Genomic DNA, 19,428 nt, shown 5'->3' on the forward strand with positions numbered 1-19,428 from the left:
CATTGATCGGCTGCCTCCTGCATGCCCCCAACTGGGGATCGAGCCCGAAACCCAGGCATGTGTCCTGACTGGAAATCGAACCCCGATCGCCTGGATCCTAGGTCGACACTCAACTGCTGAGCCATGCCTGGCTGGGCGAGGACAAACTTTTAGTTTGTCATTATTGAGTATGATATTCGCTTAAGGTTTGTCATATATGGCCTTTATTATGTTGAGGTATAGTCCTTCTATTTCTATTTTATCGAGTGTTTTAATCATAAATGGATGTTATATCTTATCAAATGCTTTTTCTGCATCTATTGATAAGATCGTATGATTTTTATCCTTTTTTTTGTTAATGTGTATTACATTAATTAATTTGAGTATATTGAACCATCCTTGTGCCCCTAGAATGAAACCCCCTAGATCGTGATGTATTATTTTTTAATGTATTTTTTTTACTTGCTAGTATTTGTTTTGGATTTTTGCATCTGTATTCATCAGAGATAGTGGTGTGTGTGTGTGTGTGTGTGTGTGTGTGTGTGTGATCCTTGCCACTTTTTTTGCTATCAGGGTTATGTTGGCCTCATAAAATGTCTTGGGAAGTATTGCCTCTGCATCAGTTTTTTGGAAGAGTTTGAGAAGGATAGGTATCACATTTTCTTTGACTGTTTGGTAGAATTCACTGATGAAGCCATCTGGTCCTGGACTTTTATTTTTTGAGAGGTTTTTTTATGGTGGTTTTGATTTCCTCATGGCTGATTGGTCTACTTAGATTTTCTAATTCTTCATGATTTACTCTAGAGAGGTTATATGCTTTTAGGAACTTAGCCATTTCTTTTAGGTTATTGAATTTGGTAGCATATAGTCTTTCATAGTATTCTAGTATAATCCGTTGTACATCTGTGATGTCTGTAGTAAGTTCTCTTTCATTTCTGATTTTGTTTATATGGATCTTTTACTCTTCTTTCCTTCATAAGTCTAGCCAGTGGTTTATCAATTTTATTAATCTTTTCAAAGAACCAGCTCTTTGTTGTATTAATTTTTTGTATAGTCTTTTTGTTCTCTATTTCATTCAATTCTGCTGTAATTTTTATGATTCCCTTTCTTCTGCTGACTTTGGGTTGCTTTTGTTTTTCATTTTCTAGTACTTAAGGATGTCATGTTAGATTGTTTACTTGGGATTTCTCTTGTTTCTTGAGATAGGCTTGAAAGTATGTAAATTCCTCTTATAACTGCTTTTGCTTCATCCTAGAAGTTTTGATATATCGTATTGCCATTCTTATTTGTCTCTTTATATCTTTTGATCTCCTTTTATTTCCTCTTTGACCCAGTCATTTTTTAGTAGTATGTTGTTTATCTTCACATATTTTTGGGTTTCTTTACTTCCTTTTTGCAGTTGATTTCTAATTTCAAGGCATCATGGTCAGAGAATATGCTTGGTATAATTTCAGTCTTCTTGAATTTGTTGAGGCTAGTTTTGTGCCCCAACATACGGTCTATCCTTGAAAATGGTCTCTGTGCATTAGAGAAGAATGTATAATCTGATGTTCTGGGATGAAAGGCTCTGTAAATGTCAGTTATGTCCATTTGGTCTAGTATGTCATTTAAGGCCAATATTTCTTTATTGATTTTTCTGTTTGGATGATGTATCTAGAATTGTCAATGATTAAGGTCCCCAACTATGAATGTGTTTTTATCTATTTATTTCTTTAATTCTGTGAGTATTTGCTTTCTATATTTCGGTGTTTTTGATTGGGTGCATATATATACATTTTTTTAATTATTTATTTATGTATTTATTTTTGTTTTAAAATATTACAAATGTCCCTTTTTCTCCCCAATGACCCATTCCACTCCATCCCATCCCACTCCCCAGTCCCTCTCCACACCTTTGTTCGTGTCCTTGTGTTGTGAATATATGCACATAAATGCTTTGGTTAATCTCTCCCGCTCCACCCACCCACCCTTCTCCATCCCTCTGACATACATCAGTCTGACTCATGCTTCCATGTCATTGAATCTCTTCTGTTCATCATTTTATTAAGTTCTTTAGTTTCCACATATAAGTGAGGTGATGTGATGTTTGTCTTTCTCTGCCTGGCTTAATTCACTTAGCATAATATTCTCCAGGTGCATCCATACTGCCCCAAAGGGTACGATATCCTTCTCTATAGATGTGTAGTATTCCATAGTGTATATGTCCCACAGTTTTTTATCCACTCACCTGGAGAAGTGTTATATCTTCTTAATATAGTGTCCCCTTTATCATTATAAAATGTTCATCTTTGTCTCTTTTTTACTTTTGTTATCTTGAAATCTATTTTGTCTGATATAAGTATGGTTACACCTGCTTTTCTGTGGCTGTTACTTGCTTGAAGAATCATTTTCCACCCTTTCACTCTGAATCTGTCTTTGTCTTTGCAGCTTAGCTGTGTCTCTTGAAGGCAGCATATGGTCGGGGTTTGTTTTTTGATCCACTCTGCTACTCTTTGCCTCTTTATTGATGAATTTAGTCCATTTACCTTTAGGGTAATGTATGAGGATTTCCTATAGCCATTTTTATTCTTTATTTCTGATAGCTCTGTGCTAGCTTTGTGCCAAAATCAATGGAGAAAATATCCTCAGGTGAGGATTAAAAAAAGAAAGAAAGAAAAAGAGTTGTGAAAGGAAAACAAGATGGCAGCATAGGTAACAGCTGCACCCGCCGCCTCCCACAACCACATCAAAATTACAACTAAAGTACAGAACCACCACCACTCAGAGCCTCCTGAAATCTGGCTGAATAGAAGCCCTACAATCAGGGAACTGAAGGAGCATCGAGAGCGGTAGGAGGGGCAGGGGCACGGGCCAATGGGGGCTGAATTGCAGAGACGCGGCCACGGGCCCACACCCAGTGCCACAGTTGAAACCCGGGAGGGAATCTCGGCAGTGAGGGTTTCCTGGAGGAGTGAGGGTTCCCAGCCCCACAGCAGGCCCCCAGCCCAGGGCTCTAGGGCCAGGAAGAGACATCCCCACAACTCCAGGCTGTGAAACCAGCAGGGACTGTTTCTGAGGGTCGCAGAGGCTGCGGGAGCCCCAGCAGCTCCTCTTAAAGGGCCCGCACACAGACTTACTCGGATGTGCTCCCTCTGAGCCCCAGCACTGGGGAGCAGCTTGAAAGGCACCTGGGACACTTGAGGAGGCACTAACCTGCCTGAAAAACGGGTGAGAGGTGGAGGGGCAGCTTTCTCCCAGGCAGAAGAGCTGGCAGAGGCCATTGCTCCTTTGGCGAGTCTGCCCTGCACACAGCCGGCAGGCAAGTGCCATATTTGAATCTCCAGCACCTGACTCACACCTTTGGCCCTGCCCTGGTGATTCCCAGAGGCCCCGCTCCTCCCTGCTTGCAGGCTCATCCAAGCCATTTCCAGGGGCTTTTCTGCGCAAGTGGCCTCTCGAGCCCCGGGCTTAGGACTTTACTAAAATCTCTCAAACAAGCAGCAGCGTGCCCCATATGGCTTGGTAAGTGGCCCCAGGCCTCGCACTAGTGACAGCCTGCATTGGCTCATCGCTTGGCCTCTCCTGGACAACCCCAAGCCCAGCACAAGTAGGAGCCATCTACAGTTTGCTGTGTAGCTCATGCTGGGTGGCCCTAGGCAAGGCACTGGCAGAGGCTGACTCTGCACCTCCCAGGAGTCCCGAGACAGTGCACCTGGTGGTCAGACTCAACCACGCTGGATTACAACCCTACCACATCCACAAGTGATACGCTCAAGGGGCGCACTTGGTGACCACCAAAGCTCCACTGAAGTAAATCCTGCTCCATAGGGGTGTCTCCAGTACAGCAGCTCTTTGGCTGTAGTTGCAGCTGGTCCTCAACAGCTGATTGGCCGGGGATGTCAATTCCTCCCAGTGATTCCAGTAGCAACCAAGGCTCAACTACAACAGGACAGTGCACACAGTCCACACAGAGGAGCACCTAGAAGGCCCAGCTTAGGTGACTGGGGAGGCTGAGCCACTGGACCCCTCAGGACACCTACTACACAAAGCCACTCTACAAATTCCAGGTGACATAGCAGCTCTACCTAATACATAGAAACAAACCCCGGGAAGCAGCCAAAATGCGAGGCAAAGAAACATGTCACAAAAGAAAGAACAGAAGAAATCTCTAGAAAAGGAACTAAATGAAATAGATCCAAGTAAGCTAACAAATTCAGAGTTCAGAATAATGGTTATAAGGATGCTCAAGGATATTAGTAAGAGTATGACGAAAGTAATTGAGAAAATCGATGACATAATAAAGGACCAGTTTGAAATGAAGGCTGCACTAACTGAAATGAAGAATAATTTATAGGGAATCAACAGTATAGTAGAGGATGCTGAGATTCAAATCAGCAATTTGGATCATTAGGAAACAGAAAGCACCCAACCAGAAGAGCAAAAAGAAAAAAGAATCCAGAAATATGAAGATGGCATAAGGAGCCTCTGAGACAACTTCAAGAGGTCCAACATTCGTATTATTGAGGTGCCAGAAGGAGAGGAAGGAGAGCAAGAAATTGAAAACCTATTTGAAAAAATAATGACAGAAAATTTCCCCTACCTGGGGAAAGAAATAGACTTACAAGTCCAGGAAGTACAGAGGGTCCCAAGCAAGAGGAACCCAAAGAGGGTCACAGCAAGACACATCATAATTAAAATGCCAAAGGTTAAAGACAGAGAACCTTAAAAGCAGCAAGAGAAAAGCAGTTAATTACCTACAGGGGAGCACCCATACAACTGTCAGCTGATTTCTCAACAGAAACTTTGCAGGCCAGAAGGGAGTGGCAAGAAATACTCAAAGTGGTGAAAAACATGGAACTACAACCAAGATTACTCTACCCAGCAAAGCTATCATTCAGAATTGAAGGTCAGATAAAGAGCTTCTCAGGCAAGGAAAACCTAAAGGAGTTCATCACCACCAGACCAGCACTACAGAAAATGTTGAAGGGTCTTCTTTAAGAAGAAGCTAATGAACAAAAGAATCTGATGAACTAAATAGATCCAGAGATATTGACACATGTAACAGACGATCATATTTCAGAGGGAAGAGGGAAGGGGATGGAGGGTGGGAAGAGAGTAACCAAAGAAGTTGTTATATGCATATATGCATAACCTATGGACACAGACAATGATGGGGTGAAGGCCTGGGGAGGGGGTGGGAGCGAGGTGGAGAGGGTCAGTTTGGGGGGGAAAAATGGGACGCCTGTAATACTTTCAACAATAAAGATTAATTAATTAATTTTTTTTTAAAGTTGCATGTATATGCCCGGCCGGGCGTGGCTCAGTTGTTAAAGCATCGACCTAGGATCCAGGCGATCAGGGTTCGATTCCCCATCAGGGCACATGCCCGGGTTGCGGGCTGCAGCCGATCAATGACTCTCTCATCATTGATGTTTCTGTCTCTCTCTCCCTCTCCTTCCCTCTCTCTGAAATCAATAAAGATATTAAAAAAAAAAAAAAGTTGCATGTATGTAATAGTTTTTGCTCCTTTGAGAGCATCTGATCTCCATCCTTCTTTGCCTGTTCAGACCTTCCCCATACCCTTCTATTTTTTTGTTGTCACAAATTATCCCTGTTTATGCTATAAGGTTTTTGGTGATCTTACTAGTAGTGTTGTGTCCCTATGCTCTTTGTTTCAAATAGAATAACCCCCTTTAGTATTTCTTGCAGTGGAGGTTTCCTGGTGATAAATTCCCTCACCTTCTGTATGTCTGGGAAAGTCTTTATTTCTCTTTCATAGTTAAAGGATAACTTTGCTGGGTATATTATTCTTGGCTGGTAATTTCTCTCTTCCAGCCTTTTGAATATTTGGTTCCACTCTCTTCTGACTTGTAGAGTTTCTGCTGAAAAAGCCAATGATAACCTGGTGGGGGCGTTTTTGTAGGTCACTCTTCTTTTCTTTGGCTGCTTTGAGAATTTTTTTTCTTTGTCACTAATTTTTGACAGTTTTAATACCATGTGCCTTGGAGAGGGCCATTTTGGATTGAGGTAACTAGGTGTTCTGTTTGCTTGTTGGATTTGAGGATCTAGTTCTTTCCATAGGTTTGGGAAGTTCTTATCCATTATTTGTTTGAATAGGCTCTTCATTCCTTTCTCCCTCTTTTCTGGGATGCGAATTATTTTTATATTGCTTTTTCTGATGGAGTCAGTTCTCATAGAACTCTTTTTTTTTCATGCTCAAGTACTCTCTTCCTTTCTCAGTGTCATTTCTAGGTTCCTATCTTCGATATCCCTCATTCTTTCCTCCATCTCATCAGCTCTGTTTCCTGTGCTCAGTAGTTCACTCCTGATCTCCTTAATTGAATGCTTAATCTCCAGGACTTCTGTTTGTTTCTTTTTGAAAGTTACAGTCACTTTGGTAAAGTATTTTTGTTCTTTAATTTTTTTTCTGAGTGCATTTTTTTTCTGTCTGTATTTTCTTGCATCTGAGTATTTTCAGAACTGCAATCTTGAATTCTCTGACATTCATATTACATATTTCCTTGTGTTCCTGTTTGCTTTCTGATTTTTCATTTTTTTTTCTGATCTGCCTCGCTACCTTATTAATGGTATTTGATGGGTTCATTCTCTGTGTAGGCATCTATATATTGATGTTTCTCTAGCAGAGCTCTATAAAGACGTCTTTCTACTATTTTCCAGTAGGTGGCGCTGAATCAGTTTTTTAGGTCTGTGAAATCAAATTGCTGACCTCAGTGGCTGTCATCAGTATAGCTGGACTGTTTGAGGGTGGAGTTTGTTTTGCCTTCTTGGTAATGGTCACCCAGATATTCATGGGGTGTCCCCCATACCCCCCCCATGCCCCAACTGGGGATCAGTCACAGAGGAAAATAGCAATTCTGCGGTAGTAGTTCTCTGTTTGCAAAGAACGTGCTCCTCAACAATGGGATGCGAGTTTTCGGAGTCTAAGGTGCAGCAGGGCTCTGTGGCTTTGTTTGTTTGGAACACTGACCACCCAGCAGTGGACAGCCCCGGCAGAACCCCTGTGCCGTGTCCTTGCACCAGTCTCTCGGCTGGCTCAGCCACTGTTCGCACTGCTCACTCTTGCTGGAGTGCCCACCAGGACTCTTTGTTCCTCCCGGCCAAGGGAAGCACCTGCTATAGCTAGCTTCCTCCCCACTTTGGCCGAGCCTACCATGAGCTCCCAGCTACAGGGCTGTATCCATGGCCAGTCTGAGTTCTCCTTCTTTCTCGCCTCCCCTGTTCCCTTTTGCCCACCTTTAGATGCTTTAGTGCATAGATCTCTCAGGCTTGCCTGTATGTTAAGCAGAGAAACCTTTCTTGTGTTATAGCTGATCAACTTGTCGAAAGTTCAGGGGGAAAAACCAAGGGGATCTCTCATGCAGCCATACCTCTCATATTTTATTTTTTTTTAATGCATTTATTAAGGGGATTATTTTCTTAGTTTCCCTTTCTGATAGTTCCATTTTGGTGTGTAAAAATGCAAATGGATGTTTATTTTGCATCCTGCTACTTCACTGAATTCATTTATCAGTTCTAGTAGCTTTTTTGGAGGAATCTTCAGGGTTCTTTATATACAGTATCATGTTATCTACATATATTAACGTCTTTACTTCTTCCTTTCCAATTTGGATGCCTTTATTTCTTCTTATCTGATTGCTGTGGCTAGGATTCCCAGTACTATGTTGAATAGGAGTGGTGAAAGTGGACATCCCTTGTTCCTTATCTCAAACGAAACACTTTTACTTTTTCCCTGTTCAGTTAAATGTTAGCTATGAGTTTGTCTTTAAATGTTAAGATATGTTTCCTATATTCCCACTTTGTTGAGAGCTTTTATCATAAAAGAGTGCTGAATTTTGTCAAATGCTTTTTCTACATGTATTGATATCATATGATTTTTATCTTTCTTTTTGTTTATGTGGTATATCACATTGATTTGTGGATATTGTACCAATCTTCCATCCCTGGAATAAATTCTACTCAACCATGGTGTATGATTTTTTAATGTATTGCTGAATTCAGTTTGCTAATATTTTGTTGAGGATTTTTGCATTTATGTTCATCAGGAATATGCTTCTATAAGTTTCTTTACTTGTAGTCTCTTTATCTGGTTTTGGAATAAGCATAATGCTGGCCTTTTAAATTGAGCTTGGGAGTCTTTCCTCCTCTTGAATGTTTTAGAATAGTTAGAGAAGGATAGACATTAGTTCTTGAAATGTTTGGTAAAATTCACCTGTGTAACCATCTGGTTCTGGATCTTTCTTTCTTTGGAGTTCATTGATACCTGCTTTAATTTTGTTGGTTTTAATCAGTCTGTTCAGATTTTCTGTTTTTACTTGATTCAGTCTTGGAATATTATATGTTTATAGGATTTTTTCCATTCTTCCCTATTGTACTGTTTGTTGGCATGTAACTGTTTGTAATGTTTTCTTTTAATTCTTTGTATTTCTGTGTGGTGTCAGGTGTTACTTCTCCTCTTTCATTTCTGATTTTATTTATTTGCTCCTCTCTCTTTTTTTCTTGATTAGTTTGGTTAAAGTTTGATAATTCTTGTTTATCTTATCAAAGAACCAGCTATTGGTTTCATTGACTTTGTGTATTATTTTGTTTTAGACTCTCTTGTTTATTTCCACTCTGATCTTTCTTATTTCCTTTCTTCTACTTACTTTGGGCTTTGTTTGCCGTTCTTTTTCTAGTTCCTTTACGTGTAAGGTTAGGTTGTTTATTTGAGATTTTTCTCATTTCTTGACATAAGCCTGTAATGTTATGAATTTTCCTGTTAGGACTGCTTTTGCTGTGTCCCAAAGATTTGAGGTTGTTGTATTTTCATTTGTCTCAAGGTATCTTTTGATTTTTTCCCTTGATTTAATTGTGAAACCATTCATTGTTTAGTAACATTATTTAGCCTCCAGTGTTTGTGTGTTTTTCAGTATTTTTCTTGTAGTTGATATCTAGTCTCATACCGTTAGGTTGGAGAAGATGCTTGATGTGATTTCAGTCTTCTTAAACTTACTGAGACTTGCTTTGTGTCCTAACGTGTGCTCTAGCCTAGAAAATGTTCTATGTACACTTGAAAAGAATGTATATTTTGCTACTTTGGGGTGAAATGCTCTGAAAATACCAGTTAAATTTATTTGATCTAGTGTGTCATGTAAGGCTGCTATTTCCTTGTTGATTTTCTGTCTGGAAGATCTGTCCATTGATGTCAATGGAATGTTAACATTCTCTACTATCTGTATTACTGTTGATCTCTCCCTTTATGTTTGTCAAGATTTTCTATAAATGTTTACAAGGTTTATATCCTCTGTTGAATGGATCTCTTTATCATTATGTAATGTCTTTTTTGTCTCCTATTATAGCCTTCATTTTAAAGTCTGTTTTGTCTCATTTAAGTTTTGCTATCCCAGGTTTGTAGGTGTTTTGTGGGGGTTTTTTTTTCATTTCCATTCACATGAAATACCTTTCTCCATCCCTTTATTTTCAGTCTGTGTGTGTGTGTCTTTCGTTCTCAGGTAGGTCTCTTGTAGAGAGCATATACATAGGTCTTGTTTTCTTACCCATTCAGCTGCCCTGTGTCTTTTGATTGGAACATTTAATTTATTTACATTTATACTGATTATTTATAGGTATGTATTTATTACCATTTCATTCTTTTTTTAAAATTTTATTTTTGTTTAAAATATTACAGATGTCCCTTTTTCTCCCCAATGACCCGTTCCACCCCGTCTCATCCTCCTCCCCAGTCCCTCTCCCCACCATTGTTTGTGTCCTTAGGTTGTGCATTCTTTATAACTATGTTTCTCTTTTTTTCTCTCTCTTCTTAAAAAAGTCCCTTGTAATAGTGATTTAGTGGTAATGCATTCCTTTAGCTTCTTCTTGCCTGGAAAGTTTTTTATTTCTCCTTCCATTTTAAATGATAGCCTTGCTGGGTAGAGTACTCTTGGTTTTATGTCCTTGTTTTTGATCACTTTGAATATTTCAGTTCTGTTTAACTTTTTGAAGACCTGCCAGACTGTTTTCCATGGCAGCTACACCATGTTACATTTCCGTTAACAGTGCATACAGGCTCCAGTTTCTCCACATCCTCTCTAACACTTGTGGTTTTTTTTAAAATAATAGCTATTTTAAGGGTGTGAAATGGTATCTCTATGGATTTGATTTGCATTTCCCTAATGTCTAGTATTGTTGAGCACCTCTTTTCACGTGCTTATTTATTGGCCATCTGTATATTTTCTCTGGAGAAACATCTATTGCAGTTCTTTGACCATATTTTAATTGGATTACTTATTTTGTTGAATTTTAGGAGTTCTTTATACATCATGGATATTAATCCCTTTATCAAATTTATTATTTTTAGATATTTTCTCCCTTTCTGTGGATTGCCTTTGGTGTGTCTTGATAGCTTTATTGATCCACAAACTTTTTTAAGAATTGATTTTTAGAGAGAGAGGAAGGGGGAGAGAGACAGACATTGATTTGTTGTTCCACTTATTCATATATTCATTTCTTGATTCTTGCTTGTGCACTGACCAGGGTTCTAACCCACAACCGTGACATAGAGGATGACAGTCTAACCAACTGAGCTACCTTGCCAGGGTCCACAAACTTTTTCAGTTTGATAAAGTCCAGTTTCTCTATTTTTTTCTTTTTGTTGCCTTTGATTTTGGTGTCATATGCAAGAAATCATTGCCAAATCTAATATCATGAAACTTTTCCCATTTTCTTCTAAGAGTTTTATAGTTTTAGCTCTTACATTTAGGTCTTTGATTTGTTTTGAGTTAATTTTTGTATATGGTGTACGGGAAAGGTCCAAAATTCTTTTTTCATGTGATTATCCAATTTTCCCAGCACCATTTGTTGATAAGGCGCCTTTTATCCACTGAATGGTCTTGACACACTTGTGAAAACTCAATTGACCGTATAGGTGAAGGCTTTCTATTTTATTCCATTGGTCTCTCCATCCTGTGCCAATAGCACAGTTTTGATTACTGTAGCTTTGTAGTAGGTTTCGAAATCAGGATGTGTAAGCCCTCTGACATCATTTTTATTCAAGATTGCTTTGGCAATTTGGGGTTCCTTGAGACTCCATATGACTTTTAGGGTGGGTTTTTTATTCCAGATGATTCTGGGATTTTGATAGAGATTGCATTGAATTGTAGATTGCTTTGTGTGGTGTTGACATCTTAATAATATTATGTCTTCCAATCCATGAACATGGAATATATTTTCATTTATTTTTGTCTTCTTTAATTCCTTTCAGCAGCATTGTGGAATGTACAACAACTGCACAGGTCTTTTGCCTTCTTGGTTACATTTACTCCTTAGTATATACTTTTTCAGTATATTATTCTTTCAATTCTATTGTAAAAGCAATAGTTTTTTTAATTTCCTTTTCAGATTGTACATTGCTGTTGTATAGAAACATAAGTGATTTTCTTATATCTTGATGTTTATCCTACAACTTTGCTGAATTTGTTTATTCAAACACATTTACATGTATTTGTCTTTGTGTGTGTGTGTGTTGTGTAATCATCAGGGTTTTCTACATATAAGATTATGTTATCTTCAGAGAAAAATCATTTTATTTCTTCTTTTCCAATTGGAATGCCTTTTGTTTCAGTTTCTTGCCTAATGGCTCTAGCTAGAAGTTCCAATTTAATGTTGAATATCAGTAAAAAAAAAAAGCAGGCATCCTTGTCTTGTTCTGTCGTAGAGAAAAAGTATTTGTCTTTCTCCATTGAGTATAATACTATCTTTGGGTTTTTCACATATAGCCTTTATAATGTTGAGGAAATTTTCTTCAGTTCCTAGTTTATTGAATTATTTTTATCATGAAAGGATGTTCAGTTTTGTCAAATACTTTTCTGCATCAATTGAGATGAGTGTGTGGTGTGTTTTTTTAATTTTTTCTTCATTTTGTTAATATGGTATTGTATTTTTTTGTATTGTATTTTGAAGCATCATTGTATTCCAGGAATAAATCCCCTCCCCCCCAAGATTATGATATATAATCTTTTTAATCTGACTTTGGTTTGTTAGTATTTTGTTGAAGATTTTTGCATCGGTATTCATAAGTGATATTGTCTATATCTTTTCATATAGTGCCTTCATATGGCTTTGGAATCAGGTAATGTTGGCCTCTTAAACAAGTTAGAAACAGTTTTTCCTTCCTCTGCAACTTTTTGGAAGAGTTCAAGAAGGAATGTTGTTGATTCTTTGAATTTTTGGTAGATTTTACTAATGAAGCTGTCTGGTATAGGGCTTTTCTTTGTTGGAAGGTTCTTGATTGATTCAGTCTCTGTATTGGGTATAAGTCCCCTCAGATTTTCTGTTTCTTCATGATTCAGTCTTGGTAGGTGTGTGTTTATAGTCATAGTAGATTCTTACAATCATTTTATTTCTTAAAATTGGTGGTAATGTGCCCACTTTCTTTGTGATTTTCATAATTTGAGTCTTCTCTTTTTTGTCTTAGTCAATCTTGTTAAAGGTTTGTCAATTTTGTTGATCTTTTCAGAAACCAAAGAAAAGACCTATTGATTTTTTTTTTTTTTTTCTATTCTGTATTCTCTATTTATGTCAGTACTCTTATATTTATTATTCTCTTCCTTATGCTAGTTTTGGGGTTAATTTGCTCTGTTTCCTTAAAATTATAGTTAGATTGTTTGTGGGTTTTTTGTTTTGTTTTGTTTTTTACTGTATGCATTCCAGCTGTAAAATTCCCTCTTAGCACTACTTTTGCTGCATCCCATAAGTTTGGTATGTCATGTTTTCATTATTTGTCTCAAGATATTTTCCTATTTCTCTTGTGCTTTCTTCCTTGACTCATTGGTTTTTTAAGAGTATATTGTTTAATTTCCACATATTTGTGAAATTTCCAGTTTTCCTTGTTATTTCTAGTTTCCTTCCCTTTTGGTTGGGAAAGATACTTTGTTTTGATTTCAGTCTTTTAAATTTTATTAAGACTTGTTTTGTGGCCTAACATATTTTCATGTGGCTGTATGTTACACTCTAGTTTCCTTTCACTTCCACCTGAAGGACTCCCTTTAGGATTTCTTATAAGGCAGGTCTTTTGTTAGTGAACTCCATCACCTTTGTTTATCTGTGAATTGCTTAATTTCTCCCTCATTTTTGAAAGAGTTTTTTTTTTTTTCTTTCAGCATTGTAAATGTATCTTGCCAATGTCTTCTGTCCTCCCAAGGTTCCTGTTGAGAAATGAGCTGATAATAATAGTCCCTTACATATGACAAGCCACTTCTCTCTCTTGCTGTTTTGAAGATTCTCTCTTTGTCTTTGGCTATTGACAGTTTGATTATTATGCACCTCAGTGCACCTTTCTTTCGGTTTATCCTACTTGGGGTTTGTTGAGTGTATTAATTTCCTAGGTCTGCTACAACAAAATACCACAAACTGGATGGTTTCTTTTTATTATGATGATTATTATTCTTTTAATCCTCACTCAAGGATATTTTTCCATTGCTTTTTCAGAGAGAGTGGAAGGAGGGGAGAGAGGGAGCAAGAGAGAAACATCGATGTGAAAGAGACACATCGATTGATTGCCTCCAGCACTTTCCCTGACCAGGGCTGGGGATTGAGCCTGCAACCAAGGTACGTGCCCTTGGCCGGAATTGAACCTGGGACCCTTCAGTCCAAGAGCCGACTCTCTATCCACTGAGCCAAACCAGCTAGGGCCAAACTGTATAATTTAAACAAAATAAAATTATTTTGTCAGAGAATTCTGAAGTCTAGTCTAAGATCAAGGTGTTGGCAATGTTGGTTCCTTCTGAGATCTGAGAGGGAAGATCTGTTCATTGTCTCTACTCTAGATTTTGCTGGCAATCTTTAGCACTCATTGACTTCTGCTGCATCATCCCAATCTCTTTGCCTTCTTCGTATGGCATTCTCTGTGTACTTGTCTGTCTCAGTGTTTTTAAAAGTCATATTGAATTAGGTCCAACATATCTTATTTTAACTTGATAACCTCTGTAAAAATCCTGCCTCCAAATAGATGTCTAAGGTCACATTCTGAAGTACTGGGGGGTTAGAGCGCCAACATATTTTGGGGGAGAGGACACAATTCAACTCATAAGTCAAAAAAGTAAGTTTCTTCCCACTTTGAAAATACATTCATCTCATCCCAACATTCCAAAAAGTCTTAATCATTCTAGCATCAACTCAACTGAAAGCCCCAAATCTTCTTATCTAAATCATGTATAGGTAAAAATTGGCTATCACTTAAACTAAGGCAAAATTTCTTTTTATCTCTGAATCTTAGGCCTGACAAGTCTAAAATCTGACAGAGAAAATTCTATTAGATTCTTATGACTTGAAAATAATTTTCTTTGGCTAGATACTCTGTCCTTTAGTCCCACTGGTGTGGTGCCCCTGTCCCCTAAGCCTTGGCAGCAGCTTCACCCACTGTAATTGAGGAGTTGTCCTCTCTGGAATCCAGGAGGAGGCCCCACCCTGGGAACAGAGGAAGACACAGCCCTGCCTCTCAGGCCTATGCCCTCCGGGCTTGTGGTGGCAGTGGCAGACACATCAGTCTCTGAACCACCTACAGGGTCATTCTTCCTGTTTCTTGAAAGATAACACACATTCATGGCCAATAGCTCTATCAGCTCAGTTTCTGCCTGTAGAATCCCACATGTCCAACAGCCCTTTTTTATTTACTGCTATCTCTGTCCCCTGCAGTTGAAGCTGGCAGTGTTTCTGCTGAGATGGTTGGTTAGATCCACAACTCACCTGTAATCTCTTGAGCAAATAGTGTCCAGCCATACCTTTCTTTGGTGTTCTCTCCAGAGCACATTTTCTCATATTTTTCAGTATGGATAGTCTGAGAACTTTCTAAACCTTCAAGTTCTGGTTCCTTTATGTTTAATAATTTCTTCTTCATTTTATCTCTGTCTTCTCACATTTTGTTAGAACAAACAAGGATAAAGCAGGCTGTACTTCAACACTTTGCTTAAAGGTCTCCTCAGTTAAATATCTAAGTTCTACTTTCCATCCAACAGAACACAATTCAGCCTGTTTCTCTACCACTTTATAACAAGTATTGCCTTTCCTCCTGTTTCCAGTAACATGTTCCTCACTTTTGTCTGAGATCTCACCAGAAGCACTTTTAATGTTCATATTTCCACCAATAGCCTTTTCACGGTAATCTGTACTTTTTCATTCAATCACAACTCTTTTTCCTCTACCCATTACCCAATTCCAAAGCCACTCCCACATTTAGGTATTTGCTACAGCCACATCATACTTTCCAGAACCAAAATCTGTATTCATTTCCTAGGACTGCCATAACAAAATTCTACAAGTTAAGTGGCTTAAGCAACATTAATTTGTTGTCTCACAGTTCTGGATCTAGAAGTGCAAGGTCAACTTATCACTAGGGTTGGTTCTTTCTGAGAGCTATGAGAATCTAATCCATTCCTTTCTACTAGCGTATGGTAGTTAGCTGGGAATTTTGGGGGCTCCATGGCTTCTTCACTCCGGTCTCTGTCTTCATCTTCACATGCGATCTCCTGTGTGTTTGTCTCTTTGCCCAAATGTACTCCTATTAATAAGAACACCAATCATATTGGATTAAGGCCTAACATATGACCTTATTTTAATTTGGTTATCTCTGTTTAAGACCATATCTCTAAATAAGGTCATATTCTGAGCTACAGGATAATGACTCCAACATATCATTTTTGGAGAGACACAATTCAACCCATAAAATTGAGCTTCTTGGATTTGTAGATTCATATATTTTATCAAATTTGGGACATTATTTCTTCAGATAATCTTTCTGCTCCTTTCTCTCTCCCTTCTCTATCTGGGACTTCCATACTATGTATATTGTGTGTTTAAAAGCGTACCACAAGTCCCTTAGTCACTTGTTCACTTAATTGCATTGCCTTTCTCTCCTCCCTGAATGATTTCAATTGCCATCTTCATATTCATTGATTTTTTTCTTGTGCTTGCTCAAATCTGTTCTTGAACCTTCTTGTATATTTTTTATTTCAGTTGTATTTTTTAACTGCATAATTTGTTTTATTCCTTTTTTTTATAGTTTCTGTCTTTTGTTGATATTTTCATTTTCATCCTTTATTGTTTTCCTGTTTTTTTTTCTAGTTCTTCGTCTAGGTTTTCCTTTAATTCTTTGAGCATATTTAAGACATTTGTTCTTAAGTCTTTGTCTAGGTAAGTCTACTATCTGGGCTTCCTCAGTGGCAGTTTTTGTCTGTTTTGTGTGCCTTTTGAAAATCAGATTCCTCTAGGTTTACTGGATTTTGTTAAATTGTTGAAGACTCTAGTTGTTGGTTTGTTTTGAGACTTTTCCAAACTTATTTTTTGCAAAGATCATTTCTGTGTATGACCACTGAGATCTCTGTTCAGCAAACATTTTGCAGATAATTTTTTGAATGCCAGAAGGTTGATTGGGTGTTTGCTTGGTTGCTCTAAACCTTTGGCTGTTTTCCAGAGCTGTGACAAAGTTTGTTCAGGTGATTTCTAGATTTTTCAATGTTCTGGGAAGAACGATAGCTTGTAGTTTCCTAGTCTGCTCTCTTGCTGATTGTCATCCTCTGTTGAATTTTCCAGTGTTCACTTTAGATAACCTGTTAATAGAAGAATATGAATAATACATACTTAGAAATAAAAAAGCAAAATGTTTAAAGTAGTGCCCAGCCAGTGTGGCTCAGTTGAGCACTGACCCATGACGCAGGAAGTCACAGTTTGATTCCCAGTCAGGGCACATGCCTGGATTGTGGGCTCGAGCCCCAATAGGGGGCGTGCAAGAAATAGCAAATCGATGACTCACTCTCATCATTGGTGTTTCTGCCACTCCCTTCCTCTCTCTGAAATCAGTAAAAACTTTCTTAAAATGTTTAAAGTAATTTAAATGAAATAAGAAAAGAGAGATTCAGAAAATTTCCACTTGCATTGTTATACCCACAAAATAGAGAAACCTGTAAAAATATTTTGCCAATTGAGATGGATTTTTTAACCTTTAGAATTTATCTTTGGAAAAATAATCAAGGTAAATATCTTTTACCTTGTTTTGTTTTGTTTTAAGAACTATGTTTTAGCTACTGTAGAAAATTTAGGAGCTATCATTTAAGGTAACCAAATAGTTCATTTAATCATAGAAAGCTCTATTTTATTCAATAATGTTGCCATTTCACAAACCTTACTGAAATTATTAATTTAAATATTTTATCAATTCACTTGAAAACCATTAGATGGGATGGTTAATAGGAAACTGGACATGATGCTAAAGTAGCACTACATGAATTACTCTGTGGCCACCAGGGGGAACATAACTGTATAATGGAGGAACTAGAATCATCACCCCAATCCATAGGTGAATCTTGGCACGTTCATAGTGATTCAGTAGCAATATGTCTTTTGATGTAGCAACAATTTTCGTTATGATACATGCTAGCCAAAAAGCATTGGCTTCTATCCATCACACTCAGCTTTTGGGAAATTCAGGGAAGAGACTCAGCTCAGTGAAGGAACAAGTTAAATAACAGCATGAGGACATAACCACATAAATCCAAAAGGTGAGGCATTGTGCAGAAAAAATAGTAGACTCTTCAATAAGACAGGGTCATTTTAAAAAGAACACTACAATCCAGCCAGTATGGCTTAGTGGTTGAGTATCAACCCATGAACCAGGAGATCACAGCTTGATTCTTGGTCAGGGCACATTCCCAGGTCTTGGGCTCGATCCCCTGTGGGGGGTGTGCAGGAGGCAGCTGATCAATGACTCTAATCATTGTTGTTTCTCTCTCTCTCCCTTCCTCCCTCTGAAATCAATAAAAGCATATTTTGGGGGGGGGGGGAAGAATACTACACTAGGCTTACCAAGATAATCAGATATAATGTGTAGTCTTCAATTAGATACTGGTTTTGATCAGTTTGAGAAATCTAAATAAGGTCTAGAAGTACTAGTAGGAACACTTACTGAAATAAAAAAGATGAGAATTGATAAAAATGCAGGTTATCAAATTGTATGTATGATATCTCATTTTTTATAAAAACGAAAGTATGGAAAGTGTCAGAAAATATCTAGAAGTATATACATAAGATATCTGGTGGAATGTGATTAAAATTTTTTATGTCTACACTAATTTTATATGCTTTTGAAGTAAATTATTTCAAATTTAAATTGTATGATATGATTTCTATCTAATTCCAATTCTGACATTTCATAATTTTATGAGCCACGCCTGTAATACATGCCTATAATACGTGCAACATTAAAATTTTAAGTTTCTATGAAACTACAGTGTTTTAATCCCTTTATTTCTTAGATAGAGAGCCTGGATTTTTTATTTCTATTAAAGACAATTGAAGATTTCTATAAAAGTGAAGATGGGGAAAATCTGGAAATCCTCTGTCCAGTTCAAGATCAAGCCTGTGTAGCCAAATTTGAAGATGGAGTTTGGTACCGAGCAAAAGTCATTGGTAGGCAATTTTGCACACTGTTTCTACAGGGAAATGTTATGTTTCAGAACTGATACCATTTGAGTTGGAACAAATTGAATCTTGGGAGTGATATTATTTGATCTTATAATTTTTGTCTGTCATCTGTGTTTAGAAAGCTAGTGATAATGTTGGGAGATGAATCTCTGGCTTCTTAGATATCATTTGATTTGACCATTTTTTTGTTTTCTAATGTCTGCTTTGTTTAAAAAGTTAACTGACTTACACTCCACTCTCTTCCTAAAAAGCAAATACTTTTCATTCTTTCAACCATTTTTTTGGTATTTACTTTCAACCATTTTTCTGTTATTTTTTCTAAATAATATGTACTACTTTGTTGAAACTTTCTTACATGTTATTTATTTTGTTAGATAAGTTTTAGATCTCTTATAGCTCTTTTGTCTCCTCCTTAGCTCCTTAGCCCCCATAGTTGTCTGACAGTATTTAATTAAATTAATATTCTATGTAAATATTTTCATTGGTAAGCCATAAAATATACTTGAATTCTGAGTTAGTAATTTCATCAACTTTTTACTTTTTCTTTTAATTTCTGGCTACATTTTCCTAATACTTCAAAACAACTTTCCACATGATTAGACTTTCAGATAATATTAGTTTTATTTAAATTTTTAACTTTTATTTTTTTAATCCTCACCTGGGGATATTTTTTCCATTGCTTTTTAGAGAGTGGGAGGGAGGGAAAATAGGGGAGAGAAAGAGAGAAACATCAATGTGAGAGAGAAACATCACTTGGTTGCCTCCCCCACACGCCCCGACTGGGGCCAGGGATTGAACCTGCAACCCATTTACGTGCACTTGACAGGGAATCAAACCCATGACCCTTTGGGTGTGCTGGCCAATGCGCCAACCACAGAGCCACAATGTCCAGAGCAATTTATTTTTTAACTATGAAAACATTCTTTTGTCTTCTGCTCCAATTAGACTGCTTGTCTTGTAGGCTTACTGCATTTTTATTATCGTGGGAATTTGTTTCACTTG

The 19,428-nt window shown here is 37.6% G+C and overlaps 1 protein-coding gene across 3 annotated transcripts in view; it reads left to right on the forward strand.

The window, feature by feature from the left end:
- RNF17 (ring finger protein 17) overlaps positions 1-19,428 on the forward strand; it is a 108,988-nt gene that overhangs the window by 48,425 nt on the left and 41,135 nt on the right. For all 3 annotated transcript variants that reach the window (XM_087814422.1, XM_016203556.2, XM_016203557.2), the window contains one exon: positions 18,258-18,411. In XM_087814422.1, the coding sequence (XP_087670548.1) occupies positions 18,258-18,411 (154 nt within the window). The remainder of the gene's footprint in view (positions 1-18,257; positions 18,412-19,428) is intronic.

The sequence above is a fragment of the Miniopterus natalensis genome, chromosome 2, assembly GCF_054644295.1.
Source record: "Miniopterus natalensis isolate mMinNat1 chromosome 2, mMinNat1.hap1, whole genome shotgun sequence".
Lineage (NCBI taxonomy): Eukaryota > Metazoa > Chordata > Mammalia > Chiroptera > Miniopteridae > Miniopterus > Miniopterus natalensis.